Source organism: Phalacrocorax aristotelis, chromosome 19, assembly GCF_949628215.1.
Source record: "Phalacrocorax aristotelis chromosome 19, bGulAri2.1, whole genome shotgun sequence".
NCBI classification, from domain to species: Eukaryota; Metazoa; Chordata; class Aves; order Suliformes; family Phalacrocoracidae; genus Phalacrocorax; species Phalacrocorax aristotelis.
Window position 1 is genome coordinate 2,542,830 of NC_134294.1, and position 27,196 is coordinate 2,570,025.

Genomic DNA, 27,196 nt, shown 5'->3' on the forward strand with positions numbered 1-27,196 from the left:
TGTTCTATCCAATGCATGAAAATACACCTTAGAAGAGCATTATTCTGCCTCTGTCTTTACTACACATGCTCAAAAGCCAGATTTTTTGAGGGCACATCAGTGCTTAGAGATGCAGACGGGCGCCCAGGCAGCTCTCCAGGCATTTGCACCTCCTTTTCAGGCACATAAACGCCCTTTCCACCCCAGTCCTTTAAAATCCAGCCCCAAGCCTCACCCGTGCGTCAGGGCAGGCGCCTGCAGCCAGGCGGAGCGGCTGGTGCAAGCCGTGGGCGAGCCTGCGCGTCGCAGTGCCGTCTGCGCTCCGAAGCAAAGCCCTGCGCGCTCTGCACGTCACGGGGAGCGTCCGCAGATGTCGGGGCAGCAGCAATGCCTTCCCCATAAATTGTGCACAGAAATTGTCCAGGGGTATAACCTGGAGTGGGGCGAACATGTTAGCAGCATCACTCCCTCCTCTGCGGCCACAAAGAGGAGCAGGTTGTCAAGGAAAGAGTGTTTACAAAGCAAGGACAAATAAAGAAAAGCATGGTAGCATCCCCGGGTGCCAGGACGTGAGCGTGGCTGGCCAAGGGATGATTTCTGTCCCCAGCCCTGAGCTGCTTCCCGGCCGATGGGATTACGGGTGTGGGGTATCTCTGGTGATGCAGCAAGCTGAAGGTATTCACCAACAGTTTCCCCATCTCCTGGGATGCCAAACGCAGCGTGAGGCCGTGGGTCGGGAGGCTCCTGGCCCGGTCCGTGGGATGGCCCTAGGCCTGCGGTGTGCGGGAGGCAGGGCGCGTTTGGTGGCAGTGAACGGGCGTGCTGAGGACAGGGTGGGTGCAGGGACGCCCTGTGCAGCAGCAATGCTGGCGGTGATTTTGGGGATGTGGGGTCCTGCCAGATCCTGTCCTGAGGGTCCAGCCCCGTGACCTGGTTGGAGACAGAGTGCAGGTCCCAGAGCAGCAAAGGCAAGACCCGGAGCAGCTGCAGGGTGCTTGGCAGTGAGCTTCTGGGGGAGCACAGGAGAGAGGCTCCAGCCCTCCCACACTCTCCCCCACGCCAGCTTCCCTGCTCTCTCCCCTTTCCACGCTGCAGTCACTTGATGGCGGTGGCGACACGATCTGTGCAGAGCAGCCCCTGGGCTGTGGCTGGCAGCAGCCTGCTGCCTCCCAGCCCTGTCCCAAGGGCCTTTCCCCGGGGGGGAGGCAGCTGGGAAGAGCCCTCTGAGCCTTCCCTGTCTTTGTGGGGCATTTTTTGCAGCTGGTGTAGCAGGCAGGGCTGGTGCAGGGCTCCTCTGAGCCGTGTGGGAGCTGCAGGAGAGGCGCAACACTCCTGGCGTGCTTTATACAGGACATGGCGTGGGGGTCTGCGTCCTGCCAAGGGTCCCTTAACGTTTGTGCTGGCCTGGGTGATGCAGAAATCCCTGCTGGCAGAGCAGCTCTCACGGGAGGCATGTCCTAAGCCTCTGCACAGGGGAGGTGAGGGGCTTGGATCTCAACCATGGCTCTGCCATAAATCAGCACAGCCGAGAGAGCTGCCAGGGTGAAGTCACGCTCCTGGTGCCTCAGTTCACCTCTCTGGCAATCCCATAATGAATTCCCGTTGCGCCTACCTGGTAGAGAGCATCTTCCACTTGTTATTTCTTGCTTGCTTTCTTCCCTAAGGCAAAATAATCCTCCCTCCTTCTTCCCCACCTGGCATTTAATCACTTCCCAATATCTTGATGGCCTCTGCCACATCTCAGCAGCGAAACGACCTTCATTATCTCACCCTGTAGCAGGTGAACTCTTGCCAGCGTCTGACTTTACAAGTCCTGTTAGCGTGGCTTGGAGCATCGCGGTGTGTGACAGCCTCCCCCAGGCTCACAGAGGACTCCTGTGCCGGTGCAGCTGAGCTGGACACGCTCCTGCATCTCCTGACTGTGCGGGGCTGCATCCCCTTGGCTGCATCCCCCGATCCCCGTGGGCAGCTCCTGGCGTGAGCAGCCTTTGCGATGGAAGGAGAGGAGGATTAAATCACAAATGGCTGAGGTTGTTGGCTGGGAATCAGAGTATGCCTTGAGATGCTGCCTTCATTACTGCCCTCCATCTTCTCCTCTGCTGTTCTATTTGCTCGGGTGCTCTGGCTGCTCTCTCCTATCCCGGCCAGCCCTGCTTGCTTTCCCTTGCTCTCCCTTTTTCCTCCCTTAGTGCCATTTACCTGCCCGAATGCTCAGCGAGCTCATGGCCTTGATTTCTGTCATTCACATCTTCCATGGCATTTGCATATAAAGGTGGTTTTAATAACATAGGACTGCTAGGATATGAGAAACTGATGTACTTCACTGCTGCTGGCTCCTTCTGGGCCTTGTAAATCATTGCATAAAGCATTGCAGAGCCAGCCAGGGAGAACTGCTGCCTAGCAACTTCTCCTGATGCCCCAGGGGAGATGGATATGGCCCGAGAGCTACCTGAAAGGTCTCCTTTGGAACCCTTGGTCTTGGAGGAGATGAACTGGAACAGAAGAAAACCTGCTGGGGGAAAGGAGTTGAAATGTAATTGGCAGAAGTAGCCACTTTGCATCTGAATGCCTCCGCTAAGCAAAGCAGAGGGATGAGTCAGCCTTTGCAGAAGGGATCTGGAGATGGGGGGCAGCAGAGCCATGCCACCACCCCGAAATGCAGCCAGGACTGCCTGCCTCCGGGTGGGCGAGGGCATGGGAGGGCAGGGAGGGTGCCTGGCTCTGCCTGCCTGCTCTTCCTTCCTGCAGGCTACAGGAAAACTCTCAAGGACATAGTCTTATCCTGGAGAAATGAGAAGCAGGAGAGCCAAAAAAAAAGACGTTAACCCATTCTGCCCAGACTCAAGTGGGTGCGGGAGCTGGTGAGATGGGTGATCCACCACTGCAGTGTCGATCTCTGTCCCCAGCCAGGCAGGTTTAACCCGAACCTCCTCCCTTGCGCCGGCGCGGATTTGGGGCAAGCGTTTGCCTTGCGTCTTCCCACCAGGGTCTTGTCTCCATCCCCACCAGTGGAGCCGTCAAGCCCAGGGTTCGTCCTGTCCCAGGTCAGTCACCCTTCTGTCCTCAAGGCTGCAGCAGCCAAAATGAGGAGCTGGGGGCATGCAAGTGTTCTGGGCACTCGGGGCTCCTCATTCATTCTCGCCCTTCCCCCTCTCTCCAGCTCTCTGTGGGTGACCCCACTGTCGCCAACGGCCGGCTGGGAAGATGCCAGGGCTGATTAACCGGATGACCCGCTCCCCGCTCCCCCTCTCCGCGTCAGAGGTGACATCGTGCGTCAGTGGCTATGCCTTCGGGATGACAGCCTTGCTCACCTACCACAACCCAGAAGCCCAGGCTTTTGAAGGCAAGTGTCAAGGGGTGAAGCTCCCAGTGCACTACAGGAGCTTTAGGGCCAGGGATATCGCGGTGCTGGGTTTCTGTGCATGCCTTAAACCTTTAGATCCTTGCAGGAAGAGTAGCCAAGGGTATTGTGTCCTCGATTGTACCCTCAGTGGTCCAGGGCTACAATTTTTGAAGTGTGCAAAATCCCAGGAGCATGCGTGGAAGTGCCAAGAGGGAGCTGGCCCCTGCGATCCTCGCTGGTGCCTCTGGGCAAGTGCTTGGTGTTGCTAAAAAACCTTCTGGCTGGCAGGTCTCTTTGTCTACCCCTTGGATGAGTGCACCTCTGTCGTCGGGTTTGAGGCGGCCGTGTCCCGGCGTGCCGTGACGGTGCAGATCAAAGACAAAGCCAAAATAGATGACACGTATTTTGACGGCTGCAACCTCCCTGATGGAAGAGCTCGTGATGGACGCGGTGAGGGCATCAGGGGTGTTTTACTGCACGTGGGGAAGAAAAGCAGGGAAAGAGGAATGGGGAGGTGGCAGGGGGTGGCTGTCATATGCCAAGGCATGGAGAGGGCTCCTTTTGAAAGGCTGAGCCTTGGGGTTTGTGCTTGTGTCCTTTCAGTGTCTGCCTAAAGTGGCAATCTTATCTGTTTTGGAAAGCACTGTGCTTCTGGACAGCTGAAGGAGTGGTGTAGATGGCTGGGGTGAGGGGTGTTTCGAGAAATACTGATGTGTGCAGTGAGGGCTGGTATGGGCATTTGATCCAGAGCTGAGGTGGTCGTGGGAAGCCTGAGGAGGGGCATTTTCCACAGTTGTGACACCATGTCTCCCTCGTGTGGTCCCCTCTCTGTGCAGGAAGGATTATGATGGATGAGGACTTGGAGAGGATTGTTTTTGTGGCTAACCTGGGCATGATTCCCCCTCTGGAAAGTGTCTCCATCTTCATCAGCACTTCCTCTGAGCTACAGACGCTGCCCAGTGGGGCCGTGAGGGTCCTTCTGCCAGCTGTGTGTGTCCCCAGGGTCCCCCAGCCCAGCCTGGAGAATGCCGGCAGCTTTTCCAGCCACCAGCTCCGAATGTACGAAAAACCAGGGCATGGGATCTGTCTGGGACCGATCTGGGGGTGGTGCAGGACTGGCAGAGCAGAAGCCCGCTGTTGCTGCCAGAGGCTGGAGAGCTGCTGCAGGCTTGCCCTCCAGCAGATCTGCAGTTCCTGGGGGATATAACACATGCACAGTTGACTGGGGTTCATCTCACCGGCAGGGACAAGCGCTACTGTGGATCAGGGAGCCTGGAGCAAGGGAGCAGGTTCTGCCTGGCTCAGCTGCTGGAGAGTGAGGCCACCAATCCCTTCGAGTACGAGTTCAGCTTCCACCTGGAGATCCGGGGGCCGTGCTTGCTGGCAGGTAGGAGTGCTGGGGCCATCCTGCTGCACCAGGCTGGTTTATCACCTCCTAGGGCAATGTCCACACTCTTCATCCTTCTCTGCCCCTGCAGTGTGGCATCTGTTTTGGCAAGTTAACTATGCTGGTGTGGATTTACCAGTACAGTGCTGGTGTTAACATGGGGTGTTGATAGGGCAGAAGCATCTCATAGCCCGCTTGGTTCCCGTCCTCTGCCATCTTGATGTCTCTTCTCCCTGGTCTTCCCTCTGGTCCCTAACCACACCTCGGTTTCCCTGGGTAGGCGTTGAGAGCCCCACGCACGAGATCCGAGCAGACGCCGACCCCTCCGCTCACTCCGCCAAGAGCATCGTGATCACGCTGGCCAACAAACACAGCTTTGACAGACCCGTGGAGATCTTGATCCATCCAAGTGGTAGGTGGGCTCTGCTTCTTCTTGTTGATCTTGTCCCTTCCTGGGGCCTTCCTCCCTAGTGCTGGAGAGCACTGGATTAGCTCTGGTTCTGCAAGTATTGTCAGGGGTTAGGCTTGCTAGGAGATAATCCCGGCCCTTCTGAAGGTTGCTCATGCTGCCCAAGCTCTGAGATGTTGCTCTGTCTTCACAGCGGAGAGTGTCTGCATCTCTTGCCAAGCTAAAGTTTAGCTAAGGCTGTTCTTCACCCGATTCTCTGCATTTCCAGAGCCCCACATGCCTCACATCTTAATGGAAGAAGGTGATATGACACCTGCAGAGTATGAACGACACCTGAAGGGGAAGAATGATTTCATTAAAGGCACTAAGAAGGACCCCAGTGCTGAGAAAAAGGTGAGAAGCAAAAGCTGCAGGTGTTAGCTGAGGCTTTCCTTGGGACTGGAGCTGTGCAAGTAAATGATTGCTTGCTTGCCTGCAGTACCAGATATTACACTGGCCCAATAAGCTCCGCAGCATCCTCCCTCGGAGAGGGGCTCCCGCGGAGGAAGAAGGGAAAATTCTGCCGTGCTTCTGATAAACTGAGTGTGGAAGAAGCTCCAAGATGGTTATTGTGTGTATAATTAGTACTAGTCTAGCATAGCATAATTGGATAGGTACATTGTTATAGCATTAAGGGTATTATAATTATTGCAATGACATAGAATAAAATATTCTTTTAATTGCTCAGTAAATGTTTACCGTTTCTGGATAGCTGTCAGAGAGAAATAAGTGATTTTACTTGGAATAATGAGCTGAACTGAAGACAAGGTAGGAGAAACTTCTCTTTGTTCTGCTGATCAGCAAATAGAAAAATATCTGCTCTGGGATTTGTGCCTCATCTTTCAGCAATTCTGAAGCAATGAGTGACAGCCTCGCACTTCTGAGCTGCCACATCAGTGTGTCTGGGATCGGTGAAGAACGGTGGACTGGTCAGAACCCTCTGAATTTCCAGGGTGGGCATCTTCCCCTAAGGCACACGGTGCACTTGTGTAACCACAGCCCCGAGCTTACTGTGTCAGCTCCCTGTTTTACATGCACAGATGTTCTCGTTTGCGACCGGGGATGCTCATTTCCCCTAAAACTCATTCTCCACGTGTCTGAGCCTGAGCCCCCGCTTGGCAGACATCCTGAACCTGCTGCGAAGGTGCCTCCCTGTGCTGCCGTGATGCCTCCTTTCACCGGAGGCACATCAACCCTCTTGTCTTTGCTTTCGCCCTTCGCTTTCTCTTGCGGCGCGATGCTGGGATCAGGGCTGCGCTTGCTCACGTGGCAGGCGTCTCCCTTAATTGTGTTCAGCGTGCGGCAGGTGGAACGAAATGAAACTCCCACGCTACGGCTCAGATGGCTCTCTAATTATTTCTGTGTCTTTAGCATGTCAAATTATCTGGGAGGGGGATCATTCCAGAGCCATTTCTCTGCAGGAAACCCACCTCTTTGCCCCAGGAGGACTGGGAAGCAACTGCACAGAGAAGGGCAAGAAGCAGAGAAAATGCCTTGAATATCTGGGGTAGATTATGGGCTAGAATTGCTGCTGCTCAGAGCGTGACACTGGGCACCTCTCAGCTTAAATGAATTAGCCCAGAAATTTCAGCAGTAAATAATAACTAATTCTCACCCCCTTGGTTTGTTATGCAAAAACCTCGGATGCTCATCAGCTAGCAGGGTGGTGGAGATGAATGCACGCTGGAATCAACTCTCAGTCGACAAGATCTGATTAGTTTACTGTAATTGGATAACGGGTGCAGGGGAACGGAGGGGAGGTGGGGAGAAGAGAGAGACGGTGCAGATGAGACGCTTGCTTTTCCAGCTGACCTGTAGCAGCAGCTTCAAGGCTGTTTGCTGAAGGCTTGCCTGGAAAATTCACTCTGAAGTCAGTGGGAAATCCGGGTTATGGGCTCATCCTGATCATGCAGGGATTTTATGTCTTGGATCCCCAAGAGCATCCCAGGGAGTGCTGTTGGGGATCCAAGACAAAAAATCCCTGCGTGATCCGGGGCCACGATTCGGTCATCAGGCAGAGGGACAGCAAGTGTCCCTCTAGTCTGAAATGTGTCACACATCGTGCCGGGAAGGGTGTTAAACAAAATAATGTCATATGGCTGGAGGAAAATGGGGGTGAAAAAAAACCCTTCCAGTTTCCCGTGACTGATTAATTTATACTCCAAAGCACACGAGTGGAATGCAGGAGGATGAGCGAGAGCTGGGGTGACAGCGAGATACTTGCCCCTGTGAATGGGAACCGTCTTTTCCCAGGGGTCAGAGGGGCAGCACTCGGGCAGCGCAGCCGAAAGCGAAGCCCGCATGTATGTGTCGAGCCGCAGGGAGTCTTGGGTTTAGGTTGGTCGTTAGCTCGTAGATCTAGGAATATGAGTCACAGCTGGAGAAAACAAGCCCGGTTATTTGGGGTCTGGTTTTCTCCTGGTGAAACCAGCAAGAAACAGCAGCCTTTGAAAGAGGGGGAAAAAAAAAAGGCAAACAAAGCCCTCAAGGACTGAGCTGCTTATTGCGGTGGATGTTTCCGCACTGCAGACCCAGGGATGAAAGACCGTGGGCCATGCTGATGTGGGGTCCCGGAGCTCCCTCGAAAGCAGCGATGCGCTGATTCACTGCGGCCGTGACCATGAACCCAGGGCTGCTTTATATACGCACAACAGTAGATTATGAACCCATCAAGGGGGGGTTTTCCAGTTTAATTTTATCACGTTTTTAATGAAGATTGATACTTGAAATAAAATGAGGCAAAGTGCAGAGAGCCATTAGAGCTATGTGCAGTAGAGAGACATAGATCATGCGGGTTCCTATCGAACGGTGTCCTGAGCGACCAGTTCGGCTTTCCAAAGCGTTTCAATCCATACAAAGAAAAACGATAAAGGAAATGGGAAGAAGAAACAGCAATCCAGGGGCTGCAGGAATGAATCAAAGCTGTGAATACAGCTTGCTGAGGGCTGTATCTCACACTTCATTATTGAGTGACCATGAACAAAACCTCCAGAGTGCCTCGGTGCGATGCTGAACTGCGCTAATGAACCCTGTTTTCAGGAGGGATCTGAGGAAGTGTTTGGAGATTCAGTTTTGCAAGGGGCCAGATCTTTTCATTTCTTCACCAGGCGCTCACCCACACGTGCAGGCGGTCCCTGGTTTAGGCTTTCCGCCAGCCTTTGTCTCCCGGGCAAAGCGTGACCGTGGCCGGGAGGAGATGGGAATCCCGCTCACCCACGGAGCGGCTCTGCAGGGGGTACAGGCATAAAAACGTGCGGCGCAGCCTGAGCTCAGGCGTTGTCACCACCGAGGCCAGGACAAGCCGCTCCCTGCCCACAGAAGGCCACGCACTTACATCTTTGGGCTCACAGCCCTCCTCTGATTCCCCTTCAAAGTGCAAAGGGGCAGAAAAATCAACCTCTCGAGCTCTCTCCTTCTTTCCTGCAGATGGAAATCATCAGGAAGCGGCTGAACAAGGACATCCCTCACCACCCCGTCATCATGCTCAACTTCTGCCCTGACTTGAGGACCGTCCAGCCAGACCTCCAGAAAGCCCAAGGAGAGTTTATCTTCCTCATAGACCGCAGCAGAAGCATGAGCGGCGTGAACATCAATCGCGTCAAGGTACCACGCAGGAGGGGAAGTGCCTGCGTGCCAGCGAGGAATGAATATTAGAGAGCAGTGGGGGTTGTTGAGTGCTGATGAGTGTTCATTATGAGGGGATGGGGGGTAATTATATGCTGTAGCTTTAGTCATCTCGACCATGTGGCTCGTTAGGTACCTGCAGCGAAGCTGAGTCTCCCCATTCCGTTCCTCTTCCTCTTCTTCCTATCAGCGCATCAAATGCAAAGGTTTTTCTTTCCCCCTCCTTGCTGGCTTGCTCATCTTCTCCATCCCTCCTCCAGTTCTCCCTGTCTCCAGGAGGGCTTGGGGCAATTGCTGCCTAGGTGGGAAACCTCCAGGGAGCTCCAAGGGATGCTTCAGGGTGACGTGCTGACCATGCATTAGGAGACATTTTGCTGACGGGCGCCTCGGTGCACCCAGAGAAGTTGTTTGAACATGATGCATCCCTTTTTCAAACACAAATGAATGCCTGCAGTCCGGTGGAGGGTTATGAGAGGTGTGCTGAGACCCCCAGATAAAAAAGGAGCTGTAGAAAGGCCATGTCATGATATTGTGTAGGTCTGAGGTTCCCCTGTCAGGTATGACTCTTACCCAGCTGCACGTTGCCCCATGAGAGCTGGGCTTTTTGCTACGGCCAGAAGGATCTGGAGAGGTTCCTGCCCTGAGCCCGCTGGGGACCACTCTGTCATCAAAGGGGAAATCACTCCGGTAACTATTTAATTATCCCTACCCCTACCTAATGCACTTTTGAGGCCAGGTTGGTGTCCGACACCTGCCAGCTAGCAGGTCTCAGTGAGAAGCTGCCGTCTCTGGCAAAAGCTCTTTTAGAAAGTTTCTGTCTTGATTTTTGGGGCCAGGTAAGCCCCAATAGCTTGATGAATATCGCATCCTCCTGAGCAGGGGGCATGGGTCTGCGCTGCCCCGTGCATCTTTGTTGAGGACAGCGAGGGAACAGCAGAGGCAGGCTTCATCTGAGGGGTTCGATTGCATTTGGATGTCAGAGAGATTCACGGAGCTGATGTGTCCCCAGGTGTCCTGCTCACACCCAGATTTGGACACAAACGCTGCCCTGGGCATGGCTGCACCCCTTTCTGCAGGACCCACCACCCAGGGCGCGAGCAGCAGGGAGCATCTTCTAAGCCCATCTCCTTCCCCATCTGTCTCCGGTTTCCATGGGAACTGTCAGAGGACAGCCACCTCCGGCAGCACGGATCTGGATGCCGGGGAGCCAGAGGATGGCTGCAACACATCCCCTGGGACAGGGAGCCTGTCCCCTGTCCCTGCATCCACCAAAGGGGCCAGGATACCTCAGAGGTGGTACCCCCTTCCCTCAGCACGTTTCGGAGCCTGGGAATCAGGAGGCATCTCTGCCCCAGGCCAGATTTTTGCTTTCTGACTTGCAGCATGGCCGGGTGTGGGTGTCGTGGTCTCTGCAGCTTCCGTGGAGGCTGGTTTGTCCCATGGGGATGGGGACCCTGTAGGGACAGAGCCCTTCTCCGAGAGGTCCTGAACTGGGACTCCCATCCGCAGGAGGGCTGTAAAAACAGGGAAAAGGCTGTCCCCCCTCTGGAAAAATATTTTGGGGAGATATCGGAGATTCCAGAGCGATACCTCATGGGAGAAAACCACTGTCTCTCTTTTGAGTCCCTCTTCCTTGTTCATGACTTGCAAATATCAGGGACCTCATGGCAGGGGCTGTTCTTAGTGGCTTTGGGTGGGTTACGCGTGATGGAGACATTTGCATCGTCCCCAGCTTGCTGGGTGAGCGGCGTGGCAGGGCTTGGCCGTGCACAGCGGGGAAAGCTGAGCTGCAGAGCGGTGGTGCTGGCAGAGATGCAAACGGGGAGGGGATGGTCCGGTGCGGGCTGGCTGCGTGCTGCCGGGAGGATGCGGTTCGCTGCCGAGCAGGAGGGCACTCAGCCAAAGTGGCTGGGGTGGAAAGTTCAGGGGTTTAAATTTCCTGCAGCTGGTTCCTTTCCCATCCTGATGCAGCCGGGAGAAGAGCCAGGCCCATGACAGTGCCTGCACTGGGCGGGCTCACTGGCAAAACTAGACTAAAAATGGGGAATTGCCTTCTTTGGAGGCAAACATCTCTTCTTATTGAGCTGCCATATAGATATTGAGTGCAACAGGATCAAGATCAATATTTACCACAAGAAGCAATAAATCTTTCTGCTTGCTGAAACAGAAAGCAGGCATCGGTTGCCCACTTTGGAAAAAATATTTGGAAATCTGTTTTTTTTTTTCTTGTAATTAGTTCTGAGATGGGATGTCAGTTTGAGATTTGGAAGAGCCAGCATCCCAGGAGCCATCTGGGAAGCAGCGGTATAAATATATTCTTGTAGGTTTGAGATAACAGCTTGGTTTAAAAGTCCTCTGGAGCCTGTTAAAGAGCAGCCCCGTTCTTGTACATTATTTTGCTGATTCTGCCTTGCTGCTGAGTCTTACAGGGGTCAGGAACCAGGCTGACCTGCCACCAGCTCCCTGTGGCTCTTCCCAGCGGGGGTTTCTCTGCTTGCAGATCCAGCACCCACCCTCTGCGGTTACTCAGTCTTTGCCGCTGCATATGACAAAGCAAGAAGGCTGTTCTTGCTCGTTTTGACCTTGGCAGCTCTTCTCTTGGGGCTGACTCTAGGGTTTCTGCTGCCCTAGGCAGACTGGAAGGAGTCTGCCTTTATCAGCATATAAACAGAAAGAACCAAGCTGCTCCTGAACACTGCCAGCACTTTGCTTTAAATTGGGCTCCCTCCCCTGCCACGCTAATTGCTCCTGCTGCCCCTGCAAGCTCAGGAGCTCCTTGGGTAGCTCTTGCCCAGTTTCTGCTAACACAAGCTCCGTCCTGGAGTTGTCCATGGCCATCACATGTCTGAGACAATTTAAATTGCTCTTCCCTTATGTAAAGACCAGGAATAGACAAGTTAGATAACCACCTCTGGTAAAGAAAATAGCTTAAAACTGTCTCTCCCAGTTATTTTAATGGATGCCAGCGATGAATACAAGAGAATTGGGGATGGGGGAGGCTTTTCCTTTTGTGTAACTTTAAGCTGTTTGTTTATTTTCTGCAAGTTTGGACATTGAAATGCATTGCGTGTCGCACTTCTCAATTTCACACTCTGCTTCTCACCCACTAGCTCCGTGCTGCAGTACCGTATTGCAAGCACAAATTTAATCAGTTAAAAACAAACAGAAAAATTTGTTCAGCTCCTTTTTTTTCTTTTTTTTTTTTTTTTTTTCTTGTGAAGGCTCCCCATTTTCCTCACTGGTTTTGGACCCAAATGTCATTAAGGGACTTTGGAAAGAGCAAAGTAATATGCAGTGGTTTCACATGCAACGCAGGTGAAAGAAACAGCGTTTTTATTATCAAATGCATGCAGACAAAGGCAGGTGGGAGTAAGGTGTGATGGCACGGTAGGATCTGGGCAGGGCTTTTACTGGTGAAGCTGGGGCAGCCAGGAAGAGACCCGGGGTGCCTGATGTCTGCTTGCTTTCCACCCTCCCAGGATGCCCTGGTGGTCATTCTCAAGAGCCTGATGCCAGCATGTCTCTTCAACGTCATTGGGTTTGGATCCACCTTCAAGACCCTTTTTCCTGCCAGCCGGCCTTACTGCGAGGTGCGTGAAGGGGGAGTCGCGTTTCCTTGGTGCTCGGAGGGTGCTGGTGCAGCGGCTGATGATTCTGCTGCTCCTTTGGGCAGGAGAGCCTGGCCATCGCCTGCGAGAGCATCAAGCGGATCCGGGCCGATATGGGTGGCACCAACATCTTACCACCTTTGAAGTGGGTCATTCGGCAGCCCATCCACAGGGGCCATCCCCGACTGCTCTTCCTGCTGACGGATGGGGCCATCAGCAACACGGGGAAGGTCCTGGAGCTGTTGCGAAACCATTCCTGCTCCACCAGGTATGGAGGGCAGCGGGGCTCGCCGCTGTGGGGGCGAAAGCCCGGCAGGGTGGAGGACATGCTTCTCCTTGAACATGGCTCCATCTCACAAACGTCCCTGCTTCAGAGAGAGAGGCAGGAGAGATTGCTGGTATGAGCCATGGGAGAACCTCAAAGGGTTTGGAACAGATCCCAGAAGTTCAGATGCTTTTTAAACAATCAAAAGCAGGATAATTGGGCTGACAACTTCACAGGCTCTCGTCTGATGCTTCCTGCTAGGAGAGATTGACACACGAATAATCTTCCTTGCTGTTTTTTTTTTTTATTTTTTTAAAGCACATCTGGGTCTGGCCCCAGCTGCTTCCAGGATGGGGCTGCTCAGAATTGAATATGCTGAAAGAGAGCAATGTAAAAAGCAGCTAATTTGTGCATTGAGCTCCCAGCCTGGTTCCCCAGCCCTGATGGCAGGCTGGTCTGCTTTCTCCTCTGCCTCTCTCAGGGGCACGAAACATACGACAAAATGTAAGAAAACCTTATTCCTCTTCCACCCCTCAGCCTTCAGGGCTTATCAGGGAAGATGCTCTGTCATTTTTTTACTATATGGAGGCCTAACTGCTTCCCATCTGTAGAGAGCAACCCCTCCCTCACTCTTATCGATGCATGGTCGTGGGCTAAATGCAACCAGTTAGAGCATGGTCTCAGGCGACCCTGGAAGGCAGTGCCCAGCACAGTGCCGAGTCGTGTGTGTGGCCTCTGTCTCAAAAGATCAGAGCCTTATTTAAGAGGGTGTGAGGCTGACCTAAGATTTGCAGTCAACTGGGGATTAAAAACCTCTAAGAGAAAAGCCCCTCGTGCAGATGCAGTTTGCCTCAGCTCTCTGCCATATCCCACCCATCCCCATCCCTCCTGGCTTCCTACCGCATCCATCCCCATCAGGCACTGCTCGCTCCTGCCCGCCCTGCCCAGGCTCCAGCTCAGCTCAGGGTTTGCAGCCTTCAGCCAAAACCAAATCCTGACTCATTGAGCTGGGAGTCAGGGGAGCAGCCTCGCCTGGCTGGTTCCTCTTTTCTTGAGAAAACGTTTTTTTTAATTGTGAGCAGAGATAATTACTGGGTCCTTAGTGCTATTGACCACAGACGCTCAGCAGGGAAAAGAGCTGCACCGGCAGCAAAGCAGCTTGTTTGTGTTTGCAGAGGAGGCAAGGGCTTGGGGTCCTGTCGGGTCCTGCTGGGAAGCCCCTGAGCGTTGCAGCTGAAGGCTGCTCCTCGGGGAAGGGATCTGAGGTCTGCTGAGAGGAGGGGGCTGCCAGTTCCCGACCCTCCTGCCAGCCACCTAAAAGAGGAGCTGGTTTATTTTCCTCCTGACGTGCTGGATAACTGCATAGCAGTGGGTTAAAGCTGGGGGCAGGGGGGTCTTCTGCCTGCAGGGAATGGGTGAGCTGCGTGGGGCCGGGGGCTGGGATGGCTTGTCCCCCGGATCCTGACGCTCCCTGTCCCTTTGCAGGTGCTACAGCTTCGGCATCGGCCCAAACGCCTGCAGGAGACTGGTTCGGGGGCTGGCTGCCGTGTCCAGAGGCATCGCCGAGTTCCTGGCCGAGGGCGAGAGGCTGCAGCCCAAGGTACGGCTGCCCGCTCCCAGGGGACCACCCTGCAAGGCTCTGACGATGCTCTGGTTCAGCGAGGGGGAGGCCACGGCTCACTAGCAGGCCTTATTCCCCATCCTGGTGCTGCCTTTCCAACTCCCACTCGGCAGCAGGTGGGCGAGCGGGAGGGTATGAAAGAGCATCTTCATCTCCGGCTGTCAGAGGGAGTGGGAGGGTGTGTTTACCCTCTGCGCAGGGATGGGGAGAAGCGATAGCCGCGATACAGCAGCTTTGGCTTCAAAGGTAGCCGCTGCCTCAGACACCGGCGAGGGCAGAGGAACCGGCATCAAAGCAGCCAATTAGTTTTGAAGTCAGGCTCAGCCCTGGCGTTGCTCAGGCGAGAAGTACCCAGGGTTTGAGGGAGAGGAATACGATAGCTTTGTCTATTAAGCCAACTTTAAAGCAGAGAAGGGAGCCTCTTCATTTCCTCTCTCCCCATGAAGACTGCGTAAACCAATGCGCCTCAAATACGCTGTGAGAATGGCTCTGTCCCCTGGTGAAAACACGGTGCCTAGCCCGTCATCTGCCGGATGACTAAACCCAGAGACAATTGGGTCTTTAGCTCCTAAATATCTCTAAAAAGCCGGCTCCTACATTCCTGATCTCAAAAGGAGTTCAGCAGTCCACCCCTCTGCAGGAACCTGGAGCACACAAAAACCTCTCTAAGACAGAACAGCATCAGCATTTCTGATGTAAATTAAAAGCAAAGACAGTGAAGGGAGAAGGTTTTTTTTACAGAGCTATTAATAAAGAGCTTTGCAGGCTGTGCAGCTTGGTGCCTTCAGCAGTCTGAGGCATCAATTAATGGCCTTATAAAACACAGCCTGGTGTGTCTTCCTGAGCCTGTGAAAAAGCAGTGAACAATAGGGAACATTTCAGCTGTTCTGCCTCTAAATCGGGTGTTCGCTTCCCCTGGTGTGCAGGGAAGCTCTTGTAGATGGCTCCCTGGTAGGTTTGTCCGTGAGATATTCACGGATATTGGTCTTCTCCACATGTGTAATTGGCAGAGCATTGCTGATCTGCCAACAAGGACCTGTACCAAGAATAGCAGTGCTGTCAGTCGGTGTGTGAGTGTCAGGGCTTGGGGCAGGGCCGGGGCTGGGACAAGTGAAGGTCAACAGCTTTTCCCAGGTGCCGGGGGGGAGCAGGGGATGCTGCCACGCACCAGAGGAAGATACCTCTGGCCACAGGCTCCCACCTTGTTCTGAGCTGGCAACGTGCAGTGTGAGATCAGCCCTGTGCTTTATCAATACCAGCTCTGCTGCCCTTGGTATAACCGTGCCAAGGGGCTGGGGGTGCTGGGGTGGGAATCAGAGCGGTCTAAGAAGGAGCAGGCTCCCATTTAAAGTCAGGAGAGGGTACAAACCAGCCGATGGATTTGTTTGGGGAAATGTTCCCTTTCCCCTGCGACACAAGGCGTGTGCACTGTGGCACACACAACGTCCTCTTGCTGCATAACCGCTCCTCTTTGCTTTCTGCCTCAGATGATCAAGTCACTGAAGAAGGCGATGGCACCAGTCCTGAGTGATGTGTCCGTGGAGTGGGTCTTTCCCGAGAGCACCGAGGTCTTGGTTTCCCCCGTCAGCACCAGTTGCCTCTTCCCCGGTGACCGCCTGGTCGGCTACGGCATCATCTGCGACACCTCCCCATACATCTCCAACCCCAGATCTGTGAGTCCGTGCTGCGCGGGGCGGTGGGGCTCTCCTGGGAGCAGGGGGTGTTGGTGTGCACGTGCACAAGCGGGCATCTCAGCTCTGTGCGTGGTCAGGAGGTGTCCCTTGCTTTCCTGCTCTGTCCTCAAGGGACATGGTGGGTGAGACATTGGGAGAAATAGGAGCTCAGCGGATAAGGGTGCTGGTGCACACGCAGTGGCTCCTCTCGCTGGGAGGTGGCTGGTGGACGCAGTGGTAGGACCTATTCCCTCTCTCTGCTTTCCCCCAGGACAAGAGGCGACGTTACAGCATGATGCGCTCCCAGGAGTCGGGCAGCTCTGTTTTCTTTCACTCCCAGGAGGAGGGAGGAGGCGTGGAGAGCTGGAACCACTCCAGAGACTCGGAGGGCTGCTGCCCTGCCGAGCGTGCCCCCGATCACCTGGCGGTGGGCAGAGATCCCGGGGGAGAATCAGACACGGACACCGGTCAGATTTTCCTCTGTACAAGCGTGGGTGTGATGCCCCTGTCTTTCTAATCAAGCTTCTGTCACTGCTCTGCCAATTTGCTTGTCTGACAAATAAGTCCCTTCAGCTGTATCTCTGCAAAGAGCTGGAGGGGTTTGCAGGTGGGATGACAGATCTCCTGAGGTTTGAGCGTGTCTATTTGGTTTGGATGTTTTATCCAAACCTGTCAGAAAATCAAGGGAAGCCCTGGAGAACTGCCTTCCCTGGAGATTTTCAAAGCAGCTCTAGTTTTGGCCACATAATTTTTCACAAGCTTCCCAAGCTGCCCTCCAGTGTGTGGAGGAGGAGAGGAGTGAGCAAATGGATAGCCCAGCTAGACTGTCCCTGCAAGCCCTAATGTTGCAGTTCGAGGTCAGGAGACGGTGGGGAATGGATGCAAAGCCCTGTCCCCAGGGCGTCACCCCTCACCGTCACAGTTCGGCTGGGCGCTCGTGTCAGCCCCGTGTGGCACAAAGCGGCTGGTTGCACCCCAGAGCTGGTTGCATTTCCGTGCGACAAGGAAGCCTCTGTTACTCACGGGATGTTCTTCCCTTATATTCAGAGAGGAACTGTGCTGCACATCCCCTCAACCTTGTCAAAAGCAATAAGAAATCATGCCTTTCCAAATGAAATTTTACTCTTGCTCTGACAGGAGAACGTCTGTGCTAATGAAATTTCATTACTAAAGCCTTTGTCTTCTCCAGGGACGTTTGGGGAAATGCAGTCAGGCTTTTTCTGGCTGAAAACTGCTCAGACAAAACCTCCCCAACCTGCTCTCCTGACATCCCCAGGAGTTTTGAGTGTAGGCTTATTTCTTTTCGTGGTTTCGTTGCTTTGCTTAAAACAGGGCAGGGCCGAGCGTGGCCCCCTCGGCGCTGGGAGGAGCACAGGGCTGGGGTCCCTGCTGCCCACCCTGAGCCAAGGGTGGATGGTGCTGGCTGGTCCCGCTCCGGAGCGGAGCCGATCCTCTCTCTCTCCATGCAGGAACGGACGTGAAGGCTTCCTCCAGGAGACGGGCATACAGCACCACCCAAATCGCTGACCACAAGCCTTGCAAGAAGGTGCCCACAGCCAGCGATCCTGGCACTGCCCTAGTGAAAAACCCCCTTCGGAAAACCCACCTGCAAGACCTGCAGCAGGTCAGCCCCGAGCCCTGGCAGGTGGATTTCCAGGTACGTGAGCCCTCGAGAGGCTTTTTCTGCAGGCGGAGGCTGCCGTGCAGCAGCAGAAAAATCTCAGGTGCATAAGGGAAAGAGCCCGGCTCACACTAGTCCTGTACATATAAAAATATATATGTGCCTGTGCTTTGTGCTGCAGCACATCACAAGCATGTAGGAAACAAGTCAAGCAGGGAGCAGAGTGCCGTCCTGATATCCTATAGCAGTGCCTCCCCATGGGAGCCCAGCTTTCTTTGCTAAATGCCTTTCCCTTTCCTCTGAGTGGCCTGTGCTTCACCTTGCTGCTCATCTGAACCCAAGGCTGCTGCTTCCTTCGTATTTCCCTCGAGTTTGGCCGTGCGATGCAAACTCTCCGTATGGCTGTGGCATGTCTGTGCCCTGCGGGGGAAAAGAAAGTCAGTCTCAAGGCAGATCCCCTGCTGCTCTAGCTGGAACCACAGCCCATATGTGGTGTCGGGCTGAGACATGGACCTGTGTGATGATCTGTCTGCTGAGCAGTGTTATGTCCCCTGCCTGCAGCAGATAGCAGGTGAAATTTGGGAACTTTTTTAGGCTGATCTGTGGAAAGGCAGGGATGGTTTTCTCCCATCCTCGGCATTGCCAGGATGCTCTGCTCTGAAATCAGCATCTGCAAGGCTGGGAGGATCCCTTTTGTTCCCATGGAAACTCAGAGCGGGATGTCTGGGGCTTTTGTTTCTCTTCTGCTGCGGGTTAGAGATCAGCTGGGTGAAGGGGGGCTGGAGGTGAGATGAGGACGTGAAGGGGAAGAAGGGCCAGTGCTCCACAGGGAGGAATGAGACCTCTACCCTCCGGCTGCAGCAGCGAGGGTGGTGAACAGCACCGCTTGACGAAGGGCAAGCAGTGCTAGGTTTTAGGGGTACCTGTGACCCTGACTGCATTGCAAAGCTCCACAGAACATCCTCCTGCCCACGGGATGCTCAGTGTGAAGGCAGGGATAGAAATTACTCCCTTCTGGAGGGCAGTAAATGGTTAACAGCATGCATCCTGGCCTTAACTGCAGCCTGCTTTTGCTATCCCTTGTGCTGCAAGGGCTCCCAGCAGCTCTCCCACTTCCCAGTCTGGCTGCTGGGGCTGGACATTTTTGGGGGTGTGAACGTGAGCCCTCAGCTCATCTCCACGCGCGCCGTGCTGGGAAGGAAAGGTCAGCGCTGGCAATGGGCAGCTTAAACTCTCGGTTCCATTCCCGGCTGGCTTCCTCTGGCTGGGAGGAGAGCTTGGGCAGGAGAAGGAGGAGGTTTTGAATGGGAAGGGTCTGGCAGGGGCTTCTGTGGCCAGCTTGCTTTTAAATATCTCAATCCTAGCTTGGTAAGTAACTCCTGGAGCTGCCTGCCTCCCATTTTTGCTGGTGGTGTCATAGAGCATCAAAAATCAGGTGGTGTTGGAGGCCATGTTCTTGCCTGCCACCCAGAGAAAGCATCTTTCCATCCAGCACTGAGATCCACTGCTTTTTACCACTTCTGTCCCTTGCTGGTGTTGTGCGAGGAAGATAGAGAGGCTGTCATTTTTAGGAGGACATCCCCACAGCCCCAGGGATGGGGATAGAAAGAGCCAGAGCTCAGTGTCTCCGCTAGCCATGGAGGGGGACGTCCATGTGAGATGTGGCGCTGGAGATGCTGGAGGGGGGATTCATGTCTGCTGAAAGTGGAGAAACAGTCTCGTGAAAAAAAAAAAAGATAAAAATTCCCTTCTCCCCATCCCCTGTGCCTCTCTCCTTTCGTTACTAAGCAACTGGTCCTTGATCTTTCTGTCTCTCTTCTTTCCTTTGGTTCCCAAGTGAAGTCATTAAAATATCTGGAGGGATGAAACTCATATTTCACCTCCTGCCTGTCTGGGGAAGGAGCCCTGGGGGCCAGGGTCCCTCGGGGTCACCCTTCAGGTCTGATGGAGGGCTCTGTCTGGGCACGGATCCCAGCTGGGGCTGAGCAGAGAGGGACCCGTGCATTGGCACGACTGTATCTCATGCTGGGATCAGGCAGGGAGCAGACGGGATCAGAGCAGGTCCGTGCCATCGGCTGCAGCCGGCTCCAGCCCTAACGTTTGCTCTGCTCTCAGCCCTTTGCAGCCAGCCCGCATGTCTCTGCCACGAGGATCCGCGGTGCGGGCGCCCGGCGGCCCTCCCTGCTCCACAGGGGCTGCATGTCCTTCTGCCACGACGCCGACTCCCCGCCAGTGCCGGACGGGCTGCAGCAGGCGGCTCTGGGAAAGGGTTTGGGACCGCTGGATGCCAGTGCGAGCCTGAGGTCTTCGTCGGGCAGCCGGAGCCCCGGGGATCTGGGTAACTGGGCAGAGAGGGTGGCACGGCCAGCTTCACCTGTCCATGCGGGGTTTTGGTGGCGTTGCATCGCGTTCTGTGCCACCGTGTGAAAATTAGGAAGTATTAATTATGGTTTCTTGGTGGCAGTGGGGAATTCAGCTCCCACAGATGTGATTAATTATCCGCCTCTCCCCTCTCTGCAGAGTCTGCCCAGCATCCTTCCTTCACGTTTGAAACAGAGACCTCCTCCGACTGGGAGCCCCAGGACTTCGACTTCAGCACTGCCTGCGGCTCCCCGCGCTCCCCCAGGACCCTCTGCAAGGCGGTGGTGAAGGGGCTAAGGAGCAGCGAGCCCGTGCAGTGGGAAGTTGCCTTTGATATCCGCCCTCTCTTCCAAGAGCGGGAGAGCCAGGCGGATGGCGACGCAGACCTGTGGAGCGAGACCTTCCACCACCTGGCAGCCAAGTCGGTCATCCGGGACTTTGAGCAGCTTGCCGAGAAGGAGTGTGAAATCGAGCACGGTAACGTGCAGCTCCCGGCCAGCCTGCAAGCTGGCTGTGGGCAGACCCTGCCCTGCCTCGGGGTGGGCTTTCCACCAGCTTCAGCAGCCTCTCGAGTTAATACAAGGGCAGGCAGTGGTGAAGTATTAGGGAGTGTCTCACATAGTTCCCAAATGACAGCCCAATCCAGCTGCCTTGTGCTTTTCTCCTGCATCTGCAGCCTTGCTACACATTAACATGCTCGAGCTCGTGCTCCTTTGTGCTCCCTGGCTTCACACATTGGGTGACAGTGATTATTTTTAAGGAGTTAGTCACCTGGAGCTGGGAGGTGGCATCAAACTCAGAGGGTCCAACAGCAGCCACACATCACTCCTCTGGGCTGCACACGTCTCTGGGTCTTGTCAAACTTCTCCTCCGTGAAGTGCGTCTGTGCATGTAAAATAAGAGCAGAAGAAGCAATAGGCGGGGTTTAGAGGGATACAGTCCCTGCTGGGCATGGAGCCCAATCATGGAGTGGGGTCTGGGAGCTGGGTCCCAGGGGTCGATGGAGCCCACGTGGACTCTAGCACTCTAACCCTGGTGTCTCTCACGTGGCAGGGTCCGGGCGGCGGTACCAGGTCAACGCTGTCCACACCAGCAAGGCCTGCAACGTCATCAGCAAGTACACGGCGTTCATGCCGGTGGACCTGAGCACAAACGCCTACCTGCCCACTGTCGTCGAGTACACCCACACAGGTAACAAGGCGCGGGCGGAGGGGGGGACCGTCGTCCTGGGAGGGAGGGTGTCACCTGAGAAACCTTGCTCAGAGAAATCCTATGAGGCTGTGGCTTAATTCAGCACCAGACCTATATACCCAAGGCCGTGGCGCAGCCTAACGGCACGCCTGCTGCCCTTGGCGGCAAGAACCTCTTCCCCACGGCCAGGCAAAAGGTCTGCTCTTAGGCCTGGGTGCCCAGAGATGATGAAGCTCATCAGTCTGTGGGTTTTGTTGCCATTGTGTCAGTGCCAGTCCCTCTCTAACACTGCCAATTCCTTTCTCTCATGCCAAGGGGCAGCGTCCAAGCAAGGCAGCCAGAGGAGCCTGAGCTCGGGAAACAGAAGGCATCGTGGCTTTTCCCCTGGACGTCCCCAGCCAGGTTGTGGCCAGAATGGAGATGATGGATTTTACAGCATGAGTAAGATTCCCTGGGGTTTTGTCCCCTTCCTCATGTTACAGAACTCAGTGGTTTAGCCTATGACAGGACATCTTCTCTGGTCTTTTTTTTTCTTCTGCCTTCCTCTTTGACTATGGTGCTCACCAGACATGTGTCTGGCTGGAGTCCATCTCCTTAAACGAGGAAGAAGCTGCAATTTATCCCGAAACTCCCAAGTCACAGGCAGTGGCTGCTGACAATGCTTGGAAGTTAATTGGCAGCTGTAACACAGATAATATGAGGGATGAAACCGGGTGTAATTGGAGGCAAGGGGATGTGAGACACTTACTTGTCACCAAATCCGCCGCTAATGAAGACGAGTTGGCTTGGACCTCGCCTGGCATTGTCAGGTCTGCAGCTGAATTAAAGTCGCCCCGATCAGGCTCATTAACCTGATAACGCTGCGGAGAGGGAGAGCGGCCATGCCGCGGCTCGGCGCGGTGGCCATCTCGGCTGGGCGGCGCTGCTGACGTGGTTCCTCCATTGCAGATGCAGAGGAGGGCAGCCTGTCGCCCTGCAGCACCCCTTCCACCTCTGGCTGGGAGCGCTGCGGTCTCCCCGAAGGTAGGGGAAAGAGCTGACAGTACTTGCCAGGGTGCAGGTGCAGCGAGTCTGTGATGTGGGCCCTTCACCAAATACTTCTGCTGAGTTTTAGGGTTTTTTGTAAAACCTTATGACCTAAAATTAGGCCTGTGAGCCCAAGACCTGACTCCATCCAGGGTGCAAAGGACAGAGCCTTATGGGGCCTTTGGTATAGATTTTCCCCGGGTTTATTTTTGAGAGGTGTGGGAATTTCAGTATCCACATAGGTAAAATGAGGCAAAGGGGAGAGGATGGATTTGCCAAAGGCTCAGCAGCAGAACAAGGCACCCACATTGCAGCACACGGACTCTGCTCCCTTGCTTTCTCCTGTAGCACCTCATTTTAACCCGAGCTTTGTGTTTCTTCCCAGGGCCGTTGCAGAGCCTATCTGCTTCCTCTGCACAAGCCCAAAAATCCATCGAGAGCCTCTTTTCTGCTAGGTATGGTCCAGCTCAACCCTCCTCTGCCCTTAGCAGATGTCTTGCATGTCCATGGGTCTGACGCAGACACAAGCATGGGGAGAGGAGGGACACCCCACAGTTAGCGGCTGGAGCCGGGACCGAGCACAATGCCAGTATCTGGGGACGAGGGATGGTTTTCAGAGGGGAGGGTGGGCATCAGGAGGGGCACGGAGGTTATGGCCACCTTTTTGTCCTCCTGCAGGCTGACCCTCAGTAAAACCAGGCTGCTGACTCGAGCCACCAAAGGGTTCATGAGTAAATCTCCAAGCAGAGTGAGTGAAACCAGCTCCGAGGGCGACAATGAAAACATAGACTACCTTCCCCTGGTGCGCAGCTTGTTCCTGGGTCTGGCTGGGGTTGCATGATCACTGCAGGGAGCAGAGGGCAGGAGGATCTCCCCAGATCCTGCCTCTTGCTGTCTCTGATGGCTGTGTCCGATGGTCTGATCAGAGACGGAGGGCTGCTCCATCCATGCATGCCTTTTTCCTGAACTTCCCAGAAGTGGTTGGTATCTCAGAGCTTCTCTGTGTGTCCACCATTCCGTGCAGGTGTCTCTGCAGCTGGCCTGTGGTGCCTTTCTCATGAACTCGGCCTTCTGCGATGCCGTCAACATCCCTATGGAGAAGCTGAAGTGGACATCTCCCTTTGCCTGCCACCGCCTGGCCCTCAGCCCCTCCAGCTCCTACAGCACCAAGAAGGCCAGACCCTCTGGGGAGCACAAAAGCCTCGGCTCCGGCCAGCAGCTCCTGGTTCCTGACGGCACCCACAGAAAGAGTCCCACCACCAGAGACATTGCCCTGGGTGCGGTGCTGGAGGGAGCCAGCAGCTGCGTGGAAGACACCGGCCGCCTTCGCCACTTCTCCGGCAGCGCAGTGGAAAGCATCTCCAAAGCCCTGAAAGCTGAGAAGGAACTCTCTCCGCCGGCCATCACCATCCGCCGCTTCTCCTCCCCAGAGAGCACGCCGGCCTCCGCCGAGTGGCGGGCCGACAGCAGCCAGGGCTCAGAGACGGACGGCTCCGAGGTCCAGGCATTGCTTTTTGACATTGAATTGCAGCAGCAGACGGAGCCGGAGGGGATGCTGTGGGCCACGGCGGTGGCTCTGGCCTGGCTGGAGCACAGCTCAGCGTCCTACTTCATCGAGTGGGAGCTGGTGGCCGCCAAGGCCAGCCTGTGGCTGAGCAAACAGGACTTCCCAGCAGGATACAGCCTGGCCATGGTGAAAGCTGCAGCCCAGCAGCTCTTTGTCCTGCTCCGGCACTGGGATGAAAACCTGGAGTTCAACCTGCTGTGCTACAACCCAAGCAGCATGTAAGGAGGATGAGGAGAGAGGCTTGGGCAGCTTACTGAGGGTGCAGGAGCGGGGACCCACCCTCAGGGAAACACCGCCAAGGAGCTCAAATCCTCTACTGCAGGGACAGTCATGTTTATTAGAGCAAGCCCTGCAAATGCAAGCAGCGTGGGCAAAATCCTGTTCTCAGCAGTTGGTATTTTGCCCCAGAAGGGTACCTACCAGCTGCCTGCAGTAGGATGCTTTTTATTTTTAACTGGAGCAGCACCTCCAGCTACAGCAGTTCCTTCTGACCCTGGTTTCTGCTGGTTCCCAGAGCAGGTCTCCCCGATGCCTGCTCGGTTTGCCCCATCCTTGCTTGGCTGCCTCTTCCCAGCCCCAAATCTCTGCCAAATCCCCGCTGCTGTCCCCCAGCCCTGAGTCGCTCCTCTCCCGAGGCTCCTGCCTGGCTTCTGCCATCTCAGATGTCTTGTGGCAAAGGTGAACATCTGACAACATGCTCATCTCATGGACCAAAGGAAATTGAGGCTGGGATTGGCCATATGAAGAGCAACCCTGCTGCCACGGCTGGGACGATGCTGCCTTGCCTCGATCCAGCGATGCACCGATAAGCCAGGCCAGCCAGAGGTTGGGACCAAACCCCATCGCATCCAGGCAGTGCTGGGCTCCCTCAGCCCCTCTGCAATCCCAGAGCGGGTCTGCGAGACCCCTTGCAGCCATTGGAGTGCCTTCGGGGTTTTGCAGGAAGAGCAAGGGCACCTGGGACTGAAAGAAGGGATGGGCTAAGGAAACCAGCACTTGACACCAGAGATCCCCTGCATTAAAATAAGGAGAAATTTTATTCCCTGCCAAAATGCTGAATCCTTCCTTCTCCACACGAGCCTCCTGTGCGCTGATCAGTTGGTTCTGAACAGCAGGGACCTGCCTTTGAATCCAGCCGCTTGGAGGCTTGCTCTGTTAAGGATGCCTGACCCTCTAGATCCCTCTGAGGTGGTGGGCTTGCACTGGGGCCCCTGCAGCATCTGTCCTGAGAGCCATGGCCAGACCTGCCCTAGCCCTTCCCTTGAAGGGAAAAGAGGGGAAGATCCCTCCCCAACCCATCGCTCTCCCCATCTCGGCTTCTTGCATTCATGCTGCTTAAAGCCAAGAGGTGGCCGGACACAACGTGCATCCCCAGACCTGTTGTGGGTACCAAGGGAGCCCAGCCGAGTTGTTCTCCGTGATGGGCAGCTTTCACCACGGTGCAGCAAAGTCCCTTCGCCAGCTCCAGCACAGCCTGGCGATACCCAGGCGATTGCCAGGAGCTTTGTTATCCACCGTAATTCATAGCAGACCGAGGGCACTGGAGGCACCGGGAGGACTGTGGCTTCCAGAAGCTGATGGCAAGAAGAGGAAGAGACAGGGAGGAGAACCTGGGAGTGGACATTTTTCAACCAAAAGCTCACTTTTTACTAGAAGTCAGTGGCCTTCCCAAGGGGAAATACAAGGTTCCAGGTTTTGGGGTTTTTTAAAGTAATTTCTTTGTCTTTAAATTTCTGCTGGACAAAGGCTCCAGTTCTGGTTGGACTTAGACTGGTTTTGTCTGGGGGCTTACAAAAATTAAAGGAAATGAAGTTGATTCACGGGCGTAGGGGTTTTGGCTCCTCTGACGAGGAAAGATGGGTAAGAAGGGGAACGTGAGTGTAAGAGCTGAAAACTGTCCAGCTGCAGAGAGCTGGGACACTGGGGAAATGTGGGAATATGGGAAAGGGTATTTCCTCCTTAGACAAAGCATCTTTTCTCTGAAACCTTCCCACGGAGGAAACCATCCCCTCCATTCCCTGGCAAAGTATCGTGAGCAGGAATCTGCTTTGCACGAGATCTTTTGCTTTTTTTCTCAGCAGAGCTGGTGGAGATCAGGAGTATTTTAGCTCATGAGCAAAACCTACCTCTTGTTTTCTGCCTTTCTTCAGCTCCTTTGCCCATCATGACCCTTTCTGGTCCCCGTGACTTTACCAGAGTGGGGTTTATTCCCAGGGCATGTGCATCTCAGCCCTTGTCGTGAGCTGGTTTCTGTCCCTCAGTTCTCCCAAAAGACCCAGGCTGACTCCTAGGAGCTGCCCACGAGCAAAATGAGCGTCCCTTCTACTTTGGGGGCTCCTGGAGTCAACAGGTCCCTTGTTCTGTATTCAGGGGTGAGTGCGCGGCATCGGTGCAGCGCTTCCTACATGCCGTTGGCTTTCAGGGAAGGAGAGAGAAGGAAGCAGGTGACCCTGTTTCAGAGGCCGACACTGCTCTCACTGCTGCCTTCGCTTCCCCAGCCCCGACCTGCGCCCTGCACGCTGCCGGCGCCTCTGCCCAGCGGCCGTGGCTGGCTTGGTGTCGGAGGATGCTCCAGGATGGTCCGTGCTGGGACATGAAGGGGGTGAGTCTCCTTAAACCTGCCGCCTGGGACCCTGGCAGGCGTGGGGTCACCGTCACCACCCCACACCCTGCACAAGGACCTGGCTGCCCTCACCTCCAGGCCTCCCAGTTCACTCTTTGCTGAATGGGGAGGCATTGAGCTCGCTGCCTGGCCGCCACGGCGTTGGGCCCTACCTGGTGGCCCCCAGGGTGGGCTTTTCTGCAGGATCTGGCCGGCGGCAGCTCCACGGATCAAGTGCCTACAGAGGGAATCGCACGCTGTCGCCTTCGGCGTGGCTGCAATGCCCATGGATCCCGTCCGAAACCTGTTGCCTTTTGCTCCCTCCCTTGGTGTGTAGCAGCCTTGCCATGTTGCAGCAGGTTTCTGTCTTGTGTCTGTGTGTCTGGAGGGGAGATGGCGGGTGGGGGGAAGCTGGCACTGGGAACCACGAGCGTCCCTCCGCTCTCTGCTCTGGGCGTCACCGCTCTGGGGTCCCGGCGTGGCGATGCCCGGCAGCGCTGCGTGTTTGCCGGCCGGGTGCCTTGGTGCAGTTGTGTTCTCTGTTGCAGAAGTGTTGTTGTCCCAGTAAATCACAGCCTGCTTGACTGCCTGGTGCGAGTCCTTTATTTTGGGGTGGGTTTCCCGGGGCTGTGCCTGCCCTCTTTCCCAGGGGCACCCCAGCTGGCCAGAGCATTGCATGGGCTGGCCAAAAAAAAATCCCATCCTACTCTTGTGCATGAGTTAAGATCTGGGTTTCAGAGGGGAAGGAGCTTCCATCTGGTTCTGGGGAGCTGTGTTTTTGCAAACCCCAAATTGCACGGTGCTTTGTAGGCTGATGGATCTGGGGGTTTAAAATCCAGGGGCAGTCGGTTTCAATTCTTCTGTGAGGCAGAGGAGAGGA

The 27,196-nt window shown here is 55.0% G+C and overlaps 1 protein-coding gene across 1 annotated transcript; it reads left to right on the forward strand.

Moving 5' to 3' along the window:
- The first annotated feature begins 3,141 nt into the window (after positions 1-3,141).
- VWA5B1 (von Willebrand factor A domain containing 5B1) lies at positions 3,142-26,900 on the forward strand. Its single transcript, XM_075113750.1, has 21 exons — positions 3,142-3,322; positions 3,611-3,772; positions 4,159-4,381; positions 4,567-4,709; positions 4,990-5,121; positions 5,387-5,511; positions 8,584-8,760; positions 12,261-12,371; positions 12,455-12,657; positions 14,140-14,254; positions 15,763-15,948; positions 16,220-16,415; positions 17,418-17,605; positions 19,685-19,907; positions 20,090-20,407; positions 20,984-21,121; positions 21,437-21,562; positions 22,070-22,144; positions 22,533-22,602; positions 22,826-22,949; positions 23,172-26,900. Exons 1-21 carry the CDS (start codon positions 3,184-3,186, stop codon positions 23,934-23,936), a joined length of 3,939 nt encoding a protein of 1,312 aa, XP_074969851.1. The 5' UTR covers positions 3,142-3,183; the 3' UTR covers positions 23,937-26,900.
- Positions 26,901-27,196: the final 296 nt, after the last annotated feature.